The 23,875-nt window shown below is 40.2% G+C and overlaps 1 protein-coding gene across 6 annotated transcripts in view; it reads left to right on the top strand.

Annotated features, from left to right (window-relative positions):
• The window catches only part of PPP2R2C (protein phosphatase 2 regulatory subunit Bgamma), a 201,242-nt gene that overhangs the window by 101,293 nt on the left and 76,074 nt on the right, over nucleotides 1-23,875 (top strand). Inside the window, exon 2 of one of the 6 annotated variants that reach the window (XM_061468650.1) lies at nucleotides 10,611-10,766. The exons of the other annotated variants lie outside the window; for them this stretch is intronic. Coding sequence (XP_061324634.1) covers nucleotides 10,754-10,766 — 13 coding nt within the window. The 5' untranslated portion in view covers nucleotides 10,611-10,753. The remainder of the gene's footprint in view (nucleotides 1-10,610; nucleotides 10,767-23,875) is intronic. 6 annotated transcript variants of the gene reach the window in all.

Below are 23,875 nucleotides of genomic sequence, written 5' to 3' on the forward strand. Positions count from 1 at the left end.
GACCTTTGACAGAGTTTTTGGATAGATCCCTCTAATTTGAATTCCTGGTTTAACACAGCTTCTTCTGTGATTATCCAATGAAACACATTTGTCTAGTTTGCCGAATACCTCAAAGCACCTAGATCAACTCACTTTTGAACTCAAAAGACTAAATACTATGGGAAAGAATGAGGTTCTACATTTGAACACTGTAATTACACGAAACTTGGTATGCTGCACATTTGATGGGTTACATGTGTTCCTGTGACTGGATTGTAACCAGGCAGATTGGGTTTTGTCTGAGTGTACAGAGCTTGTGCTAAGATGCCCCCTTTTCTGTTTGATACTTCTGTAATACTTTTCCTGAGCCCTAGCTGTATCAGTAGTTCTGTGTACTAGGAGGAATAGTTTCTACTGTCTTACCACTGAGTTTACTTCTCATTAGCCAGTTGCTTCCAAGTACTCATCAGTTGCGCTAATATGCAGCTATTGAACAGTTGACTTCTTTTGTTTAAGACAAAAAGCCCTGGTGGTTCAAGTTCTTTTAAAATTCCTGATAATAATGTCTATGAAATAATTATTTTGTCGTAAGAAATTTTGTGACAAGAACAATGTAAGTATTTATGCTTAAATAGTGCCTTTCTGCTAGGTGAATGAAGGGCAATAGTGTAGCTGCATTCTGTTTGGCATTCTGAACATTTGTGTTGTCCTCTCTCACAGTTTTAGAAACACCTGGAACCATCGTTATGACTGTTACTGATTAGGTTACTTTTTCATTTATCCTTTCTCAAGCACTGGTTTTAGCCTTACATTGCGTCCTTCAGTCATTGAATCTCTGGTGTGCTACTACACCTTTGTCATTTCTATCATGCCACTTAGAGCATGGAAAAATTCTTTCGGAGCTCAGGTCAAAGTTTTGTATCCCAGCCCTCCTTGAGCCTGACCTTGTTGTAATAAGTTACTGTCCGTGATCTACATTTTTCGTATTTATATAGGCAAAAGTGTGTATGGTTTAAGTACACAGAATGGGTAACCAAAGTGTATGTATTTCTGGCTTGTCTTGCTCTCTTCTATTTGAATTCTGACTTAAGATCATCAGCTCTTCAGAGCAAATTTACTATATTTTGGGAAACAATAGATTGCCATTGGGCTAAGTTGAATAGAATTATTGGTATGAGAACAAAATCTGATCTTGTATGTGATAGGGACATACTTTCAAGGAACATGTTGGTATCTTCAACATACATATATGTATAGCATTTTTTTGAACAAAGTGTGCTTGCATGACTAATACCGGAGTCCCATGTCACATATTTCTGAAAACAGGTGATGTTCTATCTGTGTGAATTACTGGATTGCAGTGTAAGTAAAAAAAAAATTCCTTGCTTCCCTCCCCTATAAATAAACCAAAGGTATATCAAAACAAACTCACCCAATATTCCCATTCTGAAAGTATGAGGAATGGGAAAGAGCTAGTGTTCTCTTATGATAAGCCACCGTATCTGATGAGTAAGGGAAGTGTTGGAAACAACCATGTTTTAAAATCAAGGTCAACTAAAACTTTGAATGTAGCTTTCTAAGTTTCTTGGATTCTCTTTGTCCTGCGTTTCCTGTTTCTGCTTGAGGTACCAAAATGACAAGTATATGCTGTTTATGGATCCAAACTAAGGAATTTTGCACTGTTTTAGAGGATGTGAATTAAATAAAAATGTGATTTTAAAGTAAGTATGTTTTGGAAAATAAAGGACATCCTCTCTGAGATAGGTATGTAGTTCTCTGTAGTGTATAACAAAGTCCATACATCCTATATATTATAAATACAGACATGCCTTGAGACATGCGCATATCAAGCACAAATATTTAATTGCAGTTAGGCTGATCTGAGACAAAACAGAAGTATGCCCATTTTCAGCAACATGAGTAGAACATGTCAAGGAATTTACCAGTACAATGACATTGCATTCAAAAAACCCAGTATGTTTTGTTAATTCAAGGTCTGTGGTCTCTGATGGAAAAGTTTCCTGGGACCATAAACTCCCTGTGAAACTGGGGAAATAGAGGGACAAAAGACCATTAGAGTTTTGTGGCTATTTCTTATCAGATAAAAAAAGAAAAAAAGAAATAAAAATTTAACAAAACCATTGCTCCATATTTCATTGTTTTATTAACAGAAAAATCAGGCCACTTTTTTTCAGTAACCCAAAGCAAGGCTCTTCCCCTCATTTTGATTGCAGAAAAGTATTTGTTTTTTCATAGATGTGAGTGGCTTATAGCACCCCTTAATGCCAGTAAAAGCCCAGGAATGATGCTTATAGAGACCAAATAAATTAATTTGATACTGTGGGGTTATGTACTTAACTCAGACTTCTGTGGTTTAGAAAATAACCCTAATATTAGAAGCAGTTTAGGTATCTGTGCTGCAAGCATTGTATCTCGTCTTCCTGACTTGTTACTTCACAGCAGGTTTGAATGCCCTTAAATGATGCACAAAAAGAACTTTTCTCCCAGCCTATAAACCCAAACTCAGTGAAGATCCTTATTATGCAATTGAATAGAGCCTCCAGAGTACAAGCCACCCCAAACATGGTGGAGAAGAGAAGCCTGTAATTCTTCACTGAAGACCTATTATAGCTGACCTAAAACAGACGGGCCCATGTATTTCAAAGCAAAGACTTCATAGCTTCAGTTGCCTGGGAGAGATTTATGCTTTTCTCAGATGAAAGAACTCAATGGTGGGGTGATCTTAGCAGGCTGCCAGGTGCCCAGCAAGCTGCTCTCTCACTCCCCCTCCTCCGCAGAACAGGGAGGAAAACAAGATGAAAGAATCAGGTAAAAGAGACTCGAGACAGATTTATTTGTTGCTAATTAAAAAATAGAGTAGATTAGCATGTGCTCCACATGGGCTGCAGGTTCCCTTGGGGCATCTCCACCTGCTCTGCTGTGGGGTCCTGCATGGGCTGCAGGTGGATATCCACTCTACCATGGACCTCCATGGGCTGCAGGGGCACAGCCTGCCTCACCATAGGCTGCACCAAGGGCTTCAAGGGAATCTCTGCTCTGGTGCCTGGAGCGACTCCTCCCCTCCTTCTGCACTGACCTTGGTGTCTGCAGGGCCATTTCTCACATATTCTCACTCCTCTCTCCCAGAAGCTGTTGCACAGCTTTTTCACTCTTTCACCAAGGGCTTCAAGGGAATCTCTGCTCTGGTGCCTGGAGCGACTCCTCCCCTCCTTCTGCACTGACCTTGGTGTCTGCAGGGCCATTTCTCACATATTCTCACTCCTCTCTCCCAGAAGCTGTTGCACTCTTTTTCACTCTTTCACTCTTTCACACCCATGAATAATGGTGTCATTCATGGGCTCAGCTTTGGCCGGTGGTGGATCTGTCTTGGAGCCGACTGGAGCTGCCTCTGCCTAACACAGGGGCAGCTCGTGGTCTTTTCTCAGAAGCCACCACTGCAGCCTCTCATCCACCCCAAACCTTGCATTGTGCACCCAACACAGATTCTCACTGTTATTCCAGAGCAATACGCTGCTTCAGATGCATTCCTTATAGACCTGATGCAATTCTTAGAGGGTATTGTCATTAAGTGATTGTCTTTCTTACTAATATCTTGGCTACTTTGATGTGTTCCTAAAAGTAATCACTAACTTGGACAATGTCGTTAGGTGTATTTGGAGAAGTTTCTTTAGGAACTTTTAATCCTTGTAATTATGGGTGATATGATTATTGGTTAAACTGAAGTTCAAGCTCTGTTATTGCTTCCATGACTTGATTTTTTTATGGCAAAGAGTCAGCATTATATGGATAGATATACAGAATCAATATCATAGCACACGTTTTCCTTGTTCCCTGTACTGTATTTTAGTAAGAACCTGAAGATTTGCTGCAGCCCAAAAAGTATTAAGGGGAAGAGACCGGGGAGGAGTTAAGCGACTGTTGCAGTTCTGTTGCGTTGCTGATATTATGCCAGATCTGCTTTTGGCCTGGTGTTTCCACTTGTAGCTCTTGTTCAAGTCAAAAATCCTTCCTGCGTGTTAGCAAGCCTGCAAGCCAGTTGCTATGGTATTCAGCTTTTTTCTCTCTTTCTACCCAATCGGCTTGCTTTTGTGATGATTCAGCCAGAATAAGAAATCAGTCACACAGGCTAGAGCTGTAATCAAAAGAGCAGCTGTTGTTGGCTGGAAAATCTATAGAGGTTGGGAGAACAGGAGGATTTGAATTTCTAGAAAATATTTATCACAGTCTGTTTATGGTATATATCTAATGCGTAGCTAAATGTTAAAACAGTGGTTACGACAGTAGTCTGTTTTCAGGATGATGGTAAAAATTGAGTCACTGGACTCCTTTCTCTATGTTGTTTCATTGCCCCAAAAGCATCAGTCATTTCCAGCAAAAGAATTATCAGGTATTTTTATTCTGTGTCCATTTTTGATTGGTTTTTGTTGTGTTGCTAACTGGTAGTATGTTTCTGACAGGGTATTATTTAGTTGTAGAGATTGCCAGACTCTGTCACTTGTCTCCTCAATTTTAGTGTTGCTGTTTGGCTAATCAGAAAATTCTGGAAGACTGCTAGATAATGTAAAAGGATTTTAAAGTCATAATGGTGCTTATATGTAGCTGCAGTGATACAAGGATAAAAGAAAGACAAGGTAGGTAGAGGTATATTCTGATAGGTGAACTACCAAAAAGGGAGGATGGACGTTTGTGGGTCTTCTGCAGGTTTTAAGAAGCTCTTATTTATTGAGGGCAGTGTTGTTCCCCTACTCACCCTGGCTGCAGCTGGATCAGCAGGACAAGAAAAAGATATTTTTTTCACACAGAACAATTTCTATCCAAAGTCATGGCTATACCAAAACCAAAATGTTTAAATGTCCATCTAGAAATCACTAGAAATCAGGCTTGTAAAGGACAGTACATACTAAAAGGCCATGAAAATTTAGACAGTGCAGCTGATAACAGTAAGTATGTTAAAAAACATATTTGAATTTGGAAATAACTAGGCAAAAAAGGAAAGATTTCATCTAGGAATGCTTCTTGTCTGTGTGCACAATACAGTGGCACAATCCTTTCCCACCTGATAGGAGGATCTCCTGAAGTAGCCTTTCCTTATTGCTTCCAGCAGTGTAATGAGAGCTTTTGTTTTCTTTCCCAGAGCCTTATGTGCTACCCCTTCTTTTTCTCTATGTAGGTAATGTCCCACTGAGAATGAACAAAACCTCTTCCCTAGTTATCAAGGGTTTTGCAGAATTATAGAACATTTAGGGTTGGAAAGACCTTAAGATCATCTAGATCCAACCCCCCTGCCATGGGCAGGGACACTTCACACTAAACCATGTCACCCAAGGCTCTGTCCAACCTGGCCTTGAACACCGCCAGGGATGGAGCATTCACAATCTCCCTGGGCAACCCATTCCAGTGCCTCACCACCCTCACAGTAAAGAACTTCTTCCTTATATCCAATCTAAACTTCCCCTGTTTAAGTTTGAACCTGTTACCCCTTGTCCTATCACTACCGTCCCATCACCAGCATCCCTATAGGCCCACTTCAGACACTGGAAAAGCTGCTATGAGGTCTCCACGCAGCCTTCTCTTCTCCAGGCTGAACAGCTCCAACTTTCTCAGCCTGTCTTCATAAGGGAGTGCTCCAGTCCCCTGATCATCCTCGTGGCCTCCTCTGGACTTGTTCCAACAGTTCCATGTCCTTTTTATGTTGAGGACACCAGAACTGCACACAATGCTCCAGGTGAGGTCTCACAAGAGCAGAGTAGAGGGGCAGGATCACCTCCTTCGACCTGCTGGTCACACTCCTTTTGATGCAGCCCAGGATACGGTTGGCTTTCTGGGCTGCGAGCAAACACTGAAGCTGGCTCATGTTCATTTTCTCATCAACCAACACCCCCAAGTCCTTCTCCACAGGGCTGCTCTGAATCTCTTCTCTGCCCAACCTGTAGCTGTGCCTGGGATTGCTCTGACCCAGGTGTAGGACCTTGCACTTGGCATGGTTAAACTTCATGAGGTTGGCATCAGCCCACCTCACAAGCGTGTCAAGGTCCCTTTGGATGACATTCCTTCCCTCCAGCGTATCAACTGCACCACACAGCTTGGTGTCATCGGCAAACTTGCTGAGGGCACACTCAGTCCCAGTGTCCATGCCAGCAACAATGACAAGATCCCTGATGGACACCACTCGTTACTGGTCTCCAGCCGGACATTGAGCCATTGACCACAATTGTTTGTGTGTGGCCATCCAGCCAGTTCTTGATCCACCGAGTGGTCCATCCATCAAATTGATGTCGCTCCAATTCAGAGACAAGGATGTCATGTGGGACAGTGTCGAATGCTTTGCACAAGTCCAGGTAGATGACATCAACTGCTCTACCCCTGTCCATCAGTTCTGTAGCCCCATCATAGAAGGCCACCAAATTGGTCAGGCAGGATTTCCCCTTAGTGAAGCCATGCTGGCTGTCACCAAGCACCTTGTTGATTTTCATGTGCCTTTGCATGCCTTCCAGGAGAATCTGCTCCAAGATTTTCCCAGGCACAGAGGTGAGACTGACTGCTCTGTAATTCCCCAGGTCATCCATTTTCCCCCTCTTGAAAATGGGGGTTATATTTCCCTTTTTCCAGTCATCGGGAACTTCACCTGACTGCCATGATTTTTCAAATATGATGGCCAGTGCCTTAGCAACTTCATTCATCAGCTCCTTCAGGACCCGTGGATGGATTTCATCAGGTGCAGTGGGAGTCCTTCATCCTAGTAAGTGGGACATGGAGTACTTCCCATTGACTGTTTAGCTAAATGGGCTAAAATCTTTTTAGGCCTGTTGTTAATTTTTATTTATGCCAAACACATACTCGTATGGCAATCTCCGATGTTTTTCAGTGAAATGAGTAACCTAGAAAAATCTGGGTGGGTCAAGTGTCCTCTTAGAGTTTATGGTTTTGGATAGCATGTCACGTGAAAGGGGGGGGGATTTTCTCAACCCCTAGTTGATTTGTGTATCAATACCCAGGAAAGCCAAGACCTTTGTGCCCAAGCAGTCTGTCAGCATCCCATTATAGGAACCCTTCACTGAACAGTCCTGCTGGATTGGAGGGTGATTCAACTGACTTGTTCAGGGAAATGTGCCAACAGCATCAGGGGGACCCCTCAGCAGCTCTGCCCACTTTATCCAAATCTGTTCCCCACTGCCGATGGCTGTTGGCGCCCACAAAGGGCTAGCACTGTCAGTTTACAGAATGACACTCTATTAATACAAAATCGTGACAAATTAAGGTTCCTGATTGCCTGTGATAGATTGCAAAAACAAGCTTGAAGTGATAACTGAACCAGACTGTAATCACTAATAACAGCTAGTGTTAGTTATCTGACACTCATACCCAGTATGCATCCCTACATGGGAGAAGATGGTTCAGTCCATCAGCTGATCCCAGCAATTACTCTGGAGTCTTCCTTGCTTTCCCTTTACTAATTTTACATATTTATACAATATGATTCAGGTCAGTAACTCCCTGTAACCTTCCCACCAATGTACAGTGTAGTCAATTAGTTTTCATGAGGTTGCATCATTTCCATTGAAAGGACAGCCTAGTCATGTTTTGCTGATGCATGAAGCCATATGTTGATGGTGTCGGTGTGCTAAACCAGGCTTCAGGGATAGTCTTTCCTGATTAGAGGTTTGTTAGTTCTGTTTCTCAATCCACCTACACAAAGGCAAAGCCTTTCCTCCCACTGGCAGTTCTTTGCCAGTGTTGTTCATCGTGACCTTGTAGGAGGCCCTTGCATCTGTTTAGGTTTCTCCATAATAACACAAGTTTCAACTTTTTAACTCTATGCCTATGAAGCTTGAGTGACTCTAGTCATACTTTATTACTGATGGCTGTAAAATACTCTCGCTTTGCTTTTACAAATACAAATCTAGCTTCCTTGTTTGGCACCTGCCGTGTGGTTTATCGGTACATGGTGGCTTGAAGTTCCCACTCCTGCAGGGAGCAGGGCCTGCAATCACCAGGTAGATTCTGTGCATGCCAACCACATCCTATCCTGGAAGTAGCAGTTGCATTTTACCCTAAGATTTTCCTATATATGTTATAATATAACTTTTGGGGACTGGGGAAGGTAGTCTCTAGTTTCCCTTCTCTTCCCACAATAGCCAAATATAATATATGTGATGTTTCACATTTGTTAGTTGACACTGATGTTGAGTACATAAAACCCATATATCCATACATTTTAATGGCATAGTTCACTGATACTTTATCTTGTTTTGTTTTCAGATGAGCTTTCTATTGTTAGATGACTTTTTTATTGTTTATTAGTGTTCTTTAATGTAAGAACTACATCCTAGGTTACAGATATGTACAAATGACCAGCAGTCATTTGACATTATAGTCATTAGAGTATGGCAGGTAGTTTTGCACTTTGATAAATGTGGGATATTTTATATTGATTTTTATCTTCATCCAGAAATAAATTTGTAAATACTGGAGGGAGAGCAAAGAATGGGAGTCGTTCTCAGGCATAGCTTTTTGGTGGCTTGCATTCAAAATGTATAGAGAGCACTTATGAAAAGTAATGCTAATCCGTAATTATAGTGGATATTAAAAATAGTGTGGAAGTCATCCCAAAGGTGATTATGAAATTGAAATGCTCATAAGCACATTGCCAGTGTTTAGGTGACAGGTCTGTTTCTTTACTCCATGAGGGGGATATAGTGATAAGGGGATCCCTTATATATGGCGGTTTGCAATCTAAAAGTAGAAAACCTCAACAAATGGCTCCTAGTGAAATGATAGAAATACAACTTGTCACAGTTCTCCTATCATTGTCTGCTGCAAATAAATGCTTAGATGAGGTCTTTCAGTGGTGGCATAGATGGTTTAGAGATAACCTAGTTTGTTCTTTATTCAAGCACCACAGTCATTGATCATATCATTGAAGAAGTATTGAGCACCTAATATTCTTAAGCCAGAGAGTGGACAAGAATATTCAAGTACATGTATGTTTCTGTATTTCTGTGTGACGTCTCTTAGAAATTGCCCTTGGTGTCTAATTGCCCATGTCTACTTGCCAGCCAGCTTGTAAGGCAAGTCATAAGGGGTGGGATTTTGTTTAACAGAGCTCTGCCTTTTTAAGGAAAGTGCAATGTAAGATATGGGAAATGTATTAAATTTGTTTATATAAAGAAAAGTCTGTGCACTATGCACATCTGTTGTTCAAAGATGTGGCTTGCTGCATGTCATAATTTACCTTTTACATGTTGCATACATGTACTGATAGCTCTTCACTGCTTATACTGAACCTTTGCAAGCAGTGATATACACCATTTCCCTGCTTGTTTAAGTATTATAGCTCCAATGCTTTGGAAACTGTAGTAGAGATATGAGGTTTTCATACCCAGAGGACTCGCCCCATTTCCACCAAAAGAATACCGGGGGCTTGATTCAGATTTGGCATTTATTAAAAGCACAACTTTTCATAGTGCAAATATAAATAGAAGGAAAATTCCTCATGAGTAGGATGCATACAGATACACACCTGAGTAACTAACTTGAATGGATTGCTGCTGTCTGGACTAGATTCGTATAATGACAAATGCCTCCATAGAAAACCACCTGTTTTGAAACAGTAGTTCATATTCGTGAATTTCAAAGCTCTGCAAATTTAAATATAAGCATGTGTAAATAAGCACTGAGATCACCCTGACATACATAATAGATTTTTTTTTCCCTATTCAGTACTTGCTTGCATTTTCTTTCCAATGTATTTTCTAGAAAAGAAGGGCTTTTGAAGAAAAGTGAAAGGAGAATCTATTTCTATAGAGATCCATAAGGATTTTGTCTTTGATGCTGTACAGACCTGGAATGAGATGTTGATGGTTTGGGCTGCTCTGCTTTGAATACCAGTATTAATATAAAATGGGTCCCTTAACTTTCTCTCCATATGTTCTGGTGACAGAAATACAGTTTACTTCTCTGAAACAGAGCATTTAATTTATATGCTTGTGTGATTTTATTTCCCTTCTTCCCCCTGTTTTTGTTTTCCATTAGTAAGATTCTGTCTTTAAAAGAGAAAGAACACCTCTTCTCTGTATCCTGTACCCTGATTTTTCTGGTCTCCATTTTAAATTCCATTTACTGAAGCTTCTTAAAACCCTACAACAAGCATTCTGCTGAACTGTTTTTGATGAAGGGTTAACTGTTTTATCTGAGTTGAATTCCTTCAGCAGCTGTACAGTGGGTTTCACCCTACAGAGTTTTCAAAGTACTTAATTATTTCAATGACTTAGATCAGGATGGAACTCTCAGCACCTCCCTGGTCATTCTGAAAATAGTACCTGCTTCTTTGGGGTTAGGAGTATGAGGGAGGAAGCTTCCCAAGTCTCAGCAGGTTACACTGGTGGAAGTGAATATAGCAGCTTGAAAGATCTGGGCTGCAGCTTGTGACTTTCACTCTTCCAAGTTTGGGAGTGTCTACTGAGGAAGTATTTGTCCGGTATTGAAAGTGAATGGGAGAACAAGGTGCTTGCTTACTTACAGGATCAAAAGTTTTTTCCTGCTTAAAAAATTATCCTTAGATGAGGAAAGTTTTCACCATTTTTTTTGTCTTGAATTTCTTTGTTTTTTAGGGAAAGCTATAAGGAAGCTTGTGCGCAAGGCGACTCTGGTGGCATCTAGAATCCTCAGATTTCCTTGACTGAATCCATCTGGGTTTAGCCCTAAGTATAGTAGACAAGCTGCACTGCTTGCACTGATAAATTATATCTTCCAAATGATAGACCAAGGTACAGTCATGTATACTAACCATTTCTGATCTCATTTGAACTCTTTATTCTGTTGCTTTTTGGATAGTTGTGACAGTTTGGTTTGTCCCCATTGTTGTGGACTATCTTTTTATCAGTGTTCACAAAAAAAAAAAGAGACTTCTGGCCTGCCTCTGGCATTTGATGTTGTCAGCTCCTTATGATTCTGCAGCTTGGAGGGAAACTTAGCCTCTCCTGATATTTACAAACTTGCCTTCAGTGGCAGGTAGACAGTGGAACTGTTGGCAGCATAACTTTATTTGGGTTTTCTACATGTGGAAAAGAAAAATGTGAAAACCTAAACCAAAACTCCACTTCCTTTTTTGACATACGTTTTGATTTTACTTTGCTCAGCAGTCATAAAATGAAATCAGAGACTATGGTCCAACAAAGCGTAGATTTTGATCCTAACACCTGTATCATCAAAAGAAAAAATAGATCAATAAAGTACTATTCTAAATGGTAGATAATAATTAGGTTTCTTTATATCTTTGTTGGTATCTCAGCTAGCTGTTGGAATGAGCAAGCAATCTCAGTGCTTTCTGAGGTCAGAACTTCTCTTTCCTTTTGTTTTAGATGGGAAAATCTTGTCTCCTACCTGTGTCTTTTCTGAACTATAGGGGAGATTACTGTACTGACACAGAATGTTAGCAGTTTCAAGATGTTTTTGGAGTGGTGGTATTGGTTCACGTTTTAAAAGACTTTGGTATCCAACAGAATATATTGCTCTGTTTGGATCGTCCATGACATAAAAATTAAGGCTGATTTAGCATTTTTTTAAACTGTCTTATTTGAGCATGACGTTGAATATTAATGCACTTGCACAGAGGCTATGAAAATTTTGATTTTACGTGGTTTAGACATTGAGTTGGAAGACTTCAGAGCTGTCTTTTCTTTTAACTAAAGACTGGGGGGAATGCTCTCTGCATGTGTCTTCTTGATTCCTTCATGCTGCATGTTGCGCTGAGGCTGTTTGCTGCCTCCAGCTTCAAATGTTGAGATTTATCCTTGTTTTGGTGTTGTACCCAAATACAAATTCTTCCTGTGGCTTCTCTCTAGTGCATGAAATACTTGGGAGAGCATCTGGGGTCTGGAATGAATCACAGAATGATTTGGGTTGGAAGGGACCTTAAAGATCATCCAGTTCCAATTCGCTGCCACAGTCAGGGACACCTTCCACTAGACCAGGTTGCTCCAAGCCCCATCCAACTTGGCCTTGAACACTGTCAGGGATGGGGCAACCACAGCTTCTCTGTGTAACCTGTTCCAGTGCCTCACTACCCTCATAGGGAAGAATTTTTCCCTAGTACCTAATCTAAATCTACCCTTTTTCAGATGATTGGAAGGTCAGATTGACTGGCACATTTGGCCCCTTGTACACGTTTGGATCTTGCTGAGGGAGATTCTATACCAACTATATTCTAAATCATCAGCTGACCACAATAAAGCAGTCTGTAGATCATGTGCAATTTGCAAGTTTCATATGGCTTTGAAGTTGCTACATAACATCTTGTCCTGGGTTCAGCAGTAGCAGTCATGTTTCTCCTCCTTGGTAGCTGGTGCAGTGCAGTGTTTTGACTTTCGGCTCGGGAACAGAGCTGATAACAAGGATGTTTTGGTTTGGCCAAGGACTTTGTGAGCCTCATGCTCTGCCAGGGGGGAGGGGAAGCTGGGAAGAAGCAGAGACAGGACACCTGACCCAAACTGACCAAAGAGGTATTCCATACCACAGCACGTCATGCCCAGGATGTAACTGGGAGTTAGCCGGAAGGGCTGGGAGACTGCAGGGTTGGAGGAGGTATCGGTCAGAGCTTGGTCGGGCTGGGGGGGGGGCGAGTTATCGGTCGGCTGGTGGTGAGATGATGTATTCTGTTCCCTTGTTATTTCCTTTATCATTATTATCATTGGTGGTAGCAGTAGTGATTTGTGTTATACCTTAGTTACTAAACTGTTCTTATCTCAACCCGTGGGAGTTGCATTCTTTTGATTCTCCTCTCCGTCCCTCCGAGAGCAGGGGGAGGGCAAGAAAGGGGGGGAAGTGAGCGAATGAGTTACCTGATTGGGTTTAAACCACGACACATCTGTTTTCTGTTGTCTGACAAAAGAATATTAAAGAATGAATGCTGCTGGTGTTCAGCCTTGTTGAGCTGGTTCTCCTCTTGAATGTAGTTCTTTTAAAATACATGTACTTTCTGAGAGGTTAATGAAAGGTTCCCATAATTCTCCTGTTTAATTAGTACAATGCAGCAAATAATTGAAGAACATGTCTATCTTTTCAATTGACAGCAGTGGGTCACACTTTTGGCACACAGATAATTGTTAATTTTCTGTTTGTATCATTAGTGGAACAGGAAGATGAGTGAATTTTTGCTGGGTTATGATAGTATCTATGATGACATTCAGCTGGCCTGTAATGGTCTGTGTCAAGTGCTTCCCCTCTTTGTTCACCACCAGTGTTTTGTGATAAGTCTTTATAGCTATTGTATATCTATCTGTTCAACATCTGGGGGAGGTAAATTCATTTTCTCTGTTCTAGAAAATTCTGATGTTATTCAGTGGTGGGTTTACATGATGAAGTATCATGCTCCTCTGTTTACAATCTTCAGGGAAATTCTGACTGCCAGCAAAATAATTTCTGAATAGAAAAGCCCTCAGTTTCCTTCTACAAGAGATAAAGTAGGCACCACATTGGAAATATCTGGGAGCTCGCAAAGAAAATTAAAGCTAACCATATGTTTTGGTGTAAGGCTCTGGAGTTCACTGCCTGCTATGGCAGTGCTGGATGTGGACAGGCTATTCTCCAGCCCCTGATGAAGGACTAGAGAGAGGATGGCTCAGGCTGTCCTTAACCACACGTTGCAGCAAGACTAAGGCTGTTGTGGCATGATAGATTTCTGTTAGTATAGATAGTACTAGAACAGTAGTAAAATGCTGAACAGAATTTTAAATTCCAGATAATAAATGAAAGGGATTTTATAGGCACTAATTACAGAATTTAGAAGCACCGGAAACACAGGGACGTTTTAAATGTTAAATGAAAAACATGCTTGATGAAATCAAGTACTCAAAAGTCAACAAAACTTGGAAATCTGCTCATGTTCTTTTGTGGGCTGCTTTTGTATTCAGCTGTAAAACCACAAGCTAATTTTACTTTAGCTTAGTAGTCACTAAGTGAATTAATTAAATGTATAGGAAGGTATCTTGAAAAATAGTCATGGCAAATGTTTTTGAGCACTTAACCCAAAAGGTTTCCCTTTATTTGAAAGGTCTTAATATATAACTAAGCATATTTAATAGCTCAAGATGATCCAATTAGATAGTATCTTGAGTTAAAGCATGATGATATACAGATCATTTCATTAGCTCCAACTCTTCAGCACACAGGGGTAAGGATGAGTGTCATCAGAAGCAAGAAGGAGAGGATGCCAATTTGATATGTTCAGTGGGAGAAATCTGTTAAGTTGGTTTGGGAGAGCTGGTTGTGCTAATGCAATAAGCATGCGCTAAGAGAGACCTTACAGCATAAGGAAAGAAAAGTTAATTTGGATTTTCAGCTTTTAAAAGGGATTCTGTGGAGATACAGCAGTTACTAATATGGTCATGGTTTTAATATAGAAGGTAACTCTGATCCATTTAAAGAGCAGTCCATATAGTCAGATGTCTGTGCAAGCAATGCTCCTAATGGATTTGTTATATTGATGAAATGGTGCCAAGTGGGGAACATGATAGGAGACAGGGCAGAAAACCAGGAATAAGCAGATCTTTAAATTTCATTGACATTCATGGCAAGAGCATGAGTTTGGCACAATGAAGGGTTTCCAGAAGAGGCTTCAGTTTCTCATACCAGTGGGCAGGGACAGGACTGTTCTTACTCTGCCCTATTCTATACAAGAAGTGAATGTAGTAGTGTTGCATGGTGTTTGGTTTTGTAGTGGTTCATTTTATCTCACTGCATTCCCATCTAAAAACACAGCAAACATGGTTAGCAGCTAAAGTGATGGTTCTTCAGCAGCAGCAGCATACTGTTGGGAGCTTTTATGTCCGTTCAGCACCATAACATCACTGAACACTTGCTCGCTGTGCTGCTGTTTAATGCTGCTCCAGCTGCTTCTGACAAATTGATGTACTGGCACATCAGGATCCTGTATTGGTCCATCATAGGGAGACAGGATGATTGGTAACCATGTTCCCTTGCAGGGAGGTGGTTATAAATACACTACAGGAGGAAACCACCCCTTAGCCTTCTCTTCCTGCTCTTCCAAAAGGTATTTTCACTTTTCTGCATTATGGAGATGGTGCTAACTCATCCTGCCTAATCAAAGATTCCAAAAACCTGATGTGCTGTCACATGTCTTTGATGTTGCAGTGCTATGGGTTTTGACTTTGAAATGTACAAGTTTTATAGTGAACTTACACACTTCTGCACTGCTCCTTTCTTACGAAAGTTAAAAGTGAAATATTTGGAATTCCCTTGGGAAAGCAGGTAATTCTGACCTTTGAAGAAGACATAGAGAAGGTTCTATCTAATACAGTATTAGTTACTTTATTTCAGTATTTTCTGCTTTTCTCTTTGGATTTTATTTCTTCACCTATTTGTGTAATGATGCTATTGGTGAGTTTACATTGCAGCAGCAATTAAAAAGGATTAGTTTAAATATTAGCTTAAAAAAAAGTATCTGCCACTTGAGTTGATGGGAGAAGTCACAGTTAAAGAGTTAATATAATGACTAACACATTTGCTCTTCAATGTGCTAAATACCATGGGAGCAAAAATTGCAAACTGGCAATCACGTTCAATAGCTAATGTTGTACCCTTACCTTAATGCATTTAGAAATCAACTAAGCTGATACCTATCTGCAGAAGTTGTGTAGAGTCTTTGCACTTTCTTGTGTAGCACATAGTCTGGACATACTCTAGCTCAGACTAAACTCTGAAAAAGTAAGCAGCTGATGCTGTTTTATTCAGTAATTATCCTGAAGTCCTCTGTAAATACATGTTGCAAATTTTATTACCTGCTTTTTGCCAGTATAATTTATATAGCTTTCTATACTAGTGTTAGTAGTTAATATATTTTTTCTTACTTGCTCTGCAATGGAGACGTATTTCTTTCCTGATGAATACAGTGATTCAGACTAAAGCACATAGTCAATAAACATGTCGTACAGTAAATACAATGAAATGATCAAACAGCAAAAGTGAAAACAGAACAAAAATATTCCCCAGAAGCCCTCGCCCAACCTAAAAATGAGCAAATCTCAGATCATTTTCCCTCCATTTCCTAAATAATAACAATAATAACACAGAAAGTAGCGTATTCTTTTACAGGCTAAAAAAGGTCTGATTCTGGAAATGGCTGGTCAGCTGTCACTGAGCAGTACTTCCTAATGCTATCAAAATACACTGCTAAAAGGGATAAAACCCCAAACCCTAAAAGGCTGTAAGAGTTATTGAAGGGAGATCTGCATTCTTTCTGTTAAATTTAATTAGGGATTTAGAGTATGTTTATCCAGGTTTTACCCATTAAAACTTTGGTAATTTTGAAAAGAAGCTTTCCATGTAGGAAAGGCACTTATGTTTAAGTCATTAAGGGGTGTGTGTATGTATGTATTTTGCCCTATTGTTTCCCAGCATTTTCACTGAACCTACTACATAAATAAGCGACTGTGTAAGCTCACAGTATCTAGTTACAGTTTATGTGTAACATGTGTTTTAAATAATTCTATCATGCTGCTTCTGCTGTCGTAAAAGTAAAATCAGGATGTTGTCATGCTACTCAGGAAAAACTAGGGGCCCTAGGGGCACTGTATTACAGATTCGTGGAGTTAGTTCACATTGTTTCATGTAGCAATTAATTACAATTTAAGCATAAAACCTGTTAACAAAAACTTGCCTTTTAATTACAAAAACGTAACGGAAAGCTCAGGTTAGTGTGGGTCATTGTTCGCTAAGTCTTTGAGCCATAAGTTAGTCTGTGGGGTTGGTGGGGCTTTGTGGGTTTGGGTTTGTTTTTTTCCTTCTTTTTTGTTCACAAGGGCCCTTATTTTTCTGTTAGGGTTAGCACAGTCCCATGGCAATAGCAGCTCTTGCGGAGTGCCAGCTGGGGCTCCTTGCAGCATCTCCTACTGGTTTATTTCTGATACAGCTTTGGCACCAGCATCGGCTGAAACCACACTGTTCTTAGGACATTTCATTGAAGTCAAGCTGTTATAACACCTGGTGTCAGCATGTAGAAGAAGGGAAAAAGGAAGCAAAAATCATGGGTGTGGAGAAATTAGGTGGCCATCATTGCACTGAGCATTGTGTCTGCTTCTTGCTTTGTTTCTGCTGCACTTGCAGCAGAAGGGAAGCTCAATGTGGTTATCAATGTCTCTGCAATGTACTACAAATCCTTATATTTCTGTATCTGTTGTTTAATTCTTAATCATTTGTAATAAAATATTCAGCTATCTAGCCATGGAATAATACTTAGCTGATCTGGTTTCCTACAGCCAACAACTAAGCCAACAGAAAACCTCCTCATATGCAGATATTACAGTTGCATTACTCACTGAATTTTTTAATAGATTGTTCTATTTGTTGCATTGTTCCTGTTAATACAACCAATAATATATTGGTTTTTAATCCAGCTTGTAGGAAACTATTTGATAAACAAATGTGTTATCTCAGAAAATGAGCATCATTTTTAATAGCTTGGGAAACTGCTGTGTTCTGAAAAGCTTTTATCAAAACTTTAATAGGCACAGACCTGTTAAGGAAACAGATATAAGGCAGGGAAAGAAAAGGCTCCTGTGGAGGCTTGGTTTGATTAAAATGTTTTGGTAAAGAATCCTTAATTATTTTAAAGAAAGCCACTGTGGGGTCTTTTCTCCTGTGCCGATAACAAACTGGGAAGTTTTCATGTTGCATTCAGATATGTGATGTGAAATGAATTAGTTATTAGCTATATCTCCTTGGGGCATATGCACTATAAATAGCTTTTCCAAGTCTATGGCTTTATTCTGCTCTGCACTGTATTGTCAAATTGCAGACCAGAGTAAAAGGGTCTCCCATCAGTTGCACTCTGAAGTGATGCATATTATACAGATTTGGCTTTTCTAGACCAAGGTTTATGTTTATGGTACACAAGCAAATGGAGGACTCCTTGGTTCACCAATCCCTAATTTTTCAGGGTCTCAGGAAGAACAAAAACCTTTTGTTTCTATCACCTGTGATTGTTGTCAACAACAGCAAGAAGGGGGAATCTAGGTTGAATTATTGAACAAGGCCTATAATGCTACAATTAAGTGTGGAAAAAGGCATTTTAGTTAGGGCTGTGAACAAACCTTACTGCAGCGCCACACATCAGCTGTATTAGCTTTGTTTTGTCACAATAACAAATAAAAGAGAACTGGGGTTGTAAGTTAGTTTAAAGCTTTGGACTTTAACAAGGAGTCTGATCATGAGCCAAAAAGACCGTGGTGTTTTCTGTGGTACCTGAACTCTGGCATGTTGCTCATTTAGAGTTTTGTATTGTAAGAAGAGAGGCTGCTGTCCTAGCTGGTAACACCTACCCTGCCTTTAAACGAACAAGCCCAGTGTGCTGCCCAGGATAGCTGCAGAGAGATTTCCTTCATTTGCAGTTACCAGAACGTGAGGGTGTTAATATTGCCATGAGCTTAATTCTCTATCTGTCCAGTTCAGAATGCTTATAGATCCTTGATAATACCCTGTGTGTTACTCTTTCACCACTCCAGACAAGGCATGAACTTCAGACTCTTGAGGAAGCGATCACCCTAAGGAATCCAAATCTTCATGTTGATGTCTGTAAAAGCTATAGCTACTTTCTCAATACTGAAAACAGCATTTAGAACAAGAATGCTTATCATTTTGATAATTTCCTTGATATTTTTTTTTAGGTCTTCCAGAACCCTTTATGGCTGTGATAGTGTATAGACTACAGCACTGAAGGATGCTGTGGCAAACTCTGCCATGGCAGCCTGGCTTCTCATACTGCCCTTCAGGAGTTGTGAGTGTCTGGTGAAGAGTCTCTGGTGAAGGTAGCAGCAGCCTTGCCTTTGCAGTTAGCAGCCACCTTCACGCAGCGTAAAGTGTGGCAAGGAGGGTTAGTGAGGATGGGAGAGTGCAAGAAGACATCCCCAGAAGATCAGTTTCTGTCCTGTGGCTTCCAGGATTGCAAAGACTTGGATGATGTATCGCTTTTCGGTCCTTTTTGGTGCAGACACAGTTAATGAGTCTATTAATTGTCTACATCTTGGAGAACAGGAATGCCTGTTCTTAAATTACCACATGGCTGTAGAAGTTTCTAAACAAAATTGGTTCTGCTGTTTTGACACACCAGATCCCCAAGTACATACGTATCCAAGTCAGAAGTGCCTTGGCTTAAAAGCCACCCAATGTTGACTTAATTCTGGTTCAAGTGGACTCAACCTATGAATCTGTGGGGGGTCCTGAGCTCTAGATGTGTTCAGATTCTTAGTGAATTTCCTGAGCTTGTGCTGAGCTCTATGTGGAGCTGCCTTATGAGTGTCTGGGTTGTTCAGTAATGCTGTAGAAGAGGGAGTGGGGAATGGGAGGAGGAGAGGGAGCCCTTTTCTGTGGACTACCTGTATTGAGGCAACTTGGGAACTGGAAACTCTATTTTCAGGCTTAGGCCAGGGGAGTTTGAAGGCACTGGTTCTGCTTTCTACCAGGTGAGAGGCAAAACTGGATTGGTACCTTTGGCATCCCTGCATTAATTGAGCCACCACCCTGGGTGGTGATAGACAATCTGCCGATAGTATCTGTGGTTTCACCACAGCAGGCTCTGATTGTAACCTGTACCAAATGCTCTTCCAGCCTTTCAGCACCAATTGCACTAACATTCATCCTGCTCTGTGTCCCTGGCCCCACTGGAGTATGGCACTTTGTGGCCATACTCCAGTTTCTTGAAGTCCAAATTGCTGCCAGACAGCCAGGACACAAGAGCTGAGATTTGGGGAGAAAATAACAAAGGTGAATGCTGGCCCTTGAGTAGTTAGCGGCAGCGTGGGGAGGTAAGCACGTGTGCCCAGCTATGCCTCTTGTTACATCAGTGAGCAAAATGCTTGTTCTTTTCGTTGCTGCAATAAAATGGCAGAAGGCAAAACCCCTTATTGCTTTATAGTGGCTGCAAATTTTCTACTGGGGTGAAAAATAGTAAGTACAGGTTTAAAATGTATTAAATTTTCCATGTATTATCACATTTTAAGTTGCTTGAGTGATCTTGCATGCTGCCTTGGAGGGATATATCATAAATACAATTATTATTATCCTTTATGCCAAAATGACATTGACATTGGTGGAGGTTCTCATGCAAACTGAATAGCATAGCTCTTGTGAAGGGAAAGGACAGATTTGGTACCTCCTGTTTAAGTTGTCAGGGTTGACTGAATTCTCAGTTAATTTAAAATCCTGCTTTATGGCCTCTGTTACACAGGTTTCTGCCCCCTCCTTGAAATCTCTCTCTTGGAGTGACAGAATGTAACCATAAATGTTGCTTTTTTGTTCATTTTTTTTCTGCTTTGTTGTATGTGGTTTTGGTTTTGTTCCTTTTAAAGTAACAATCCGCGTTGCTTCACAGGCTTCCAGGGAGGTCTTTCTACTTCTTTTTGCTTGTAATGTAAGTCTTTAGCGCTGGGTGAAAAAACAGATGATTCAATTTTAAAATGCGAACGGACTCCTTATTTTCTGGGACTTGGCAAACTTTCATCCCTCAGCCAGTTTTTATCCTGTCCACTGGTTCTCCTTCTCTGCATCAGGCTTGTTGACTTCTGCAGATTACTTTTTATGAGAGATACTGTTAAAATGGCTTTGAAGACTCATATAAATTCTCTCTGCAGCTTTCAATTGTTCTTTGCTGTTGTGAAGAATTTACTGATATTTCTCCAATGCAGCCTGTATTCTGTAAATCAGTGCTGACTCTTTTTCTAATTTGTGCATTAAGTATTTGCCACTTGATTTTTTTAATGAATTAAAATATTAAGAATTTTATGTAGGCTTTCATCGTGGGGGAAGGGAAGCAGAGAAAGGGTGTCAGTCTTGCTTTGTTGTTCACACAGATACTGAATCTTAGTCCTTACAGGGGCAGCAGGTTTTGCTGCCTTTCATTGAAGGAAACTGTGAAATGAGGCTTTGCTGTTCACCTGCTTCTTCAGTTTGTTCCCACCAGAAGACGGGAGTAGACAGAGCCTCCCTTTGCATTTCTATCTGGGCTTGACTGCTAGAGTCTGAGCATATTTTGAGTATAAAATGAGGATTTTATATAGGAGGAAGCATGAAATGAGTGGGTTTTTTGGTGCATGTTTCACCCTTTGAAGTCAGCAGGAAAACACGATTTCTTTGCAGTGCCCCAGTGTTTTGCTGTAAATGACTAGAGCAGCAAATTCGTGTAATTCAGGCTCTAAAGCTGATCAAAAGTGCAAGAGTGGAAAGTGTAGCACAGTGGTACTGGAAAAGAAGATGCTGGCTAATGGGAGGCCTGTGGAGGAGGTGTGAATGGCTTACTCAGTCCTGAACTTGTGAAAGCTTAACAGCTATGGTCTGCAAGATGATGGTTTTTACATTTAAGGCAATAATGATGCTGTCCTTTCCATTTTTAAGAATTGATGCCAGTGATAGAGTTTTCTGTATTTATATATTTGTATTGTGTAAAGCTGTGCCTGCAAACCTGTTAGCCATCTATTTTGTTCCTTAAAACAATATATTTAATATCGAAAAGTCTTCCACAGCCTAGTATTTTAATGTTTATTTCTCTTCTAGTGAAATCTTAAACAGTTTTTATTGTTGTGAATTAATTTATTCTGATTTGTTGCAATTTCATTTCAAGGGACTAAGTCCTGTGTTTGGGAGAGCTGTTTTAGGGCCAAATTCACCATATGAGTTTTTATCATCTGAGAACCTCATAATTGGCTTGTGGTTAACTTCTGAGCTGCCAAACCGAACCTCTGCTACTCTTGTAACGTAGCTTGAAAGCACTGTAGTTTATTTAAGGTTTTTCCAACAATTATGATTGGTAGGTAGTGCGTGTGTAGGTATGAAGGTTAATTAAATCAAGAGGTGAAGTTTGTAGAACAGGGAATGCTTCATTAAGCCCTGTGTGAAGTAACATGTACAATCTGTTCACAATACCCCAAGTGCCATTCACTGAGACAGTTTAATTACAGCTTACACACAGTTTCATTAGTTTGTGTTTCTTCTACTGTGGTTGACATGTATGTTGTCTTCACTGAAACCCTGGAATAGAGGAGGGACTGCTCGCTGGTGGGCATCTGAGCATACTGACATTCAGCAAATCATTTTTCCTTTGGGTTTTCAAATGTCTTATCCCAGCTGTAATTAAGCTTGTAATTCATCAACTGACACTTCTTTTTTTTTTCCCCTCAAATTCCAGATCTAGCTGAAGACTTGTGAAATGGCTCTTCTTGTACACTTGTTTTGCTTTTGCTTTAAACAGATGGGAAACAATAATTATCTTTCCCCACTGCTACTAGTTCATGTTCTGTTTGTATTGTTTTTTCACTTCACATTTATTCTTTTTTATTTCAAACTGGGATATTATGACAACCTAAAGATGCAATCTTTAAGAGACTCTTTAATGTGCATGGTGTTTAGGCAACTATAAAATCTAGGTGGCTGTGAAGATACTGGGGCTTCAGTGGAAATTTAACTGTATAGATTCCCAAGAGTTTCTTTTAATAAGAAGTGCTACCAAGAACTGTGAATGCACTTAAATAGACTGAAGTGTTATCACCAGTCCAGGCAAATTTGCACCTCTGTTGGTATGCATTTAGATGATTCCCAGGGAAAGACTGTTAAGGCTTCAGTTATGATCTCTGCAAGTCAGAGACTAGATGCATAAAAATCCTGGAGAGTCATATGAACACACTTAATATTACCCTTGTGATAAGTCCCATGGGCCTATTCAGGTGAGAGAAATTAAAGATGAGGAAGCACTTGAAGGCACAGGTCTGTAGACAGAAGAGCAATATTAATGAGGGTAATAAAGAGACTAGTGAGGAGGAATGAATGCTGAGCTTTATTGAAAATCTTATCACTACATTTTTCTCTTTTATATTAAAACCCTCCTGCATAAATGTTCTTATGCAAAGTTGCTAGACTGATGCAAGAAAAGAATACAGCTGGGAACAGAGGTAGCAGTAAAACTGACCTTCCATTGTCCTTCTTATGTTCTCTTAATATCTTTAAAAGGTTTATTTTTAGAACTCCTACATTAAGAGTATACATGTTACATCCCTGCTATGTGGTATCCCAGCTCTGCTAAACAACAGCATGTGCCAGAGCAGTGGTGATCTTCTGTCATCAGTCCTCTGGCTATAGTCTGAAAATACTGAAAACTTAAGGACTGCTCCAGAATTGTTTTACCCTTTGTTACATATTGTAACAAAGGTATTTGATATCTAATTAAGTAATAGTAGAATATTTCACAGAAATTGCCTGCCTAAATTTGCTAATGCCACGGATGACAATATCTTGTTTTGAGATGATGTCCTAAGTTCATATCTGTGTTCTTTACGGTTTTCAGTAGATCACATGTTTCTCCTGCTGATTTTAAGGAGTTCTAGCATTATTTAATGCATTTTAAGTAAGACCATTCTATGGGAAAAGTTAGCAATAAAACCCATGTGAAATACATGGACTTAAGTTAGCTCTCAGTAGTGTATGAATTATTGCCCGCACCTAGGCTGATGTAACTTCAGAAACCATTGTCTGCTAAACCCACCCTAAATCATCTGATGGTGTTTCAGGAGTAGAATGTTTTGGGTCAGAACTTCCAACCTTTGTGCATATATTGAAGAACTTCAGGAAAGCAGGTGAGCGAATAAGGGAACTAAAATGTCATCCATCTGCACCATATAAGTCCAGGAATGGGTGTCAGTGCTGCTGCAAAGCACAGGCTGCAAGGCAGGCATGCTGAGGAGTATAAACTAGCATGACAGCTCTGGTTTTAGGCATGGTATTTTGTGAATTTATCCAATGGGAGACTGTTGACTATTGGCTTTAGGATGACACATAGGAGATTTTTAAATACATATATATGTATTAATATTCGGCC

The sequence above is a fragment of the Pezoporus flaviventris genome, unplaced genomic scaffold (genome assembly GCF_033815535.1).
Source record: "Pezoporus flaviventris isolate CSIRO_AGI_PZ_B2104156 unplaced genomic scaffold, CSIRO_AGI_Pfla_v1 ptg000002l, whole genome shotgun sequence".
NCBI lineage: Eukaryota > Metazoa > Chordata > Aves > Psittaciformes > Psittacidae > Pezoporus > Pezoporus flaviventris.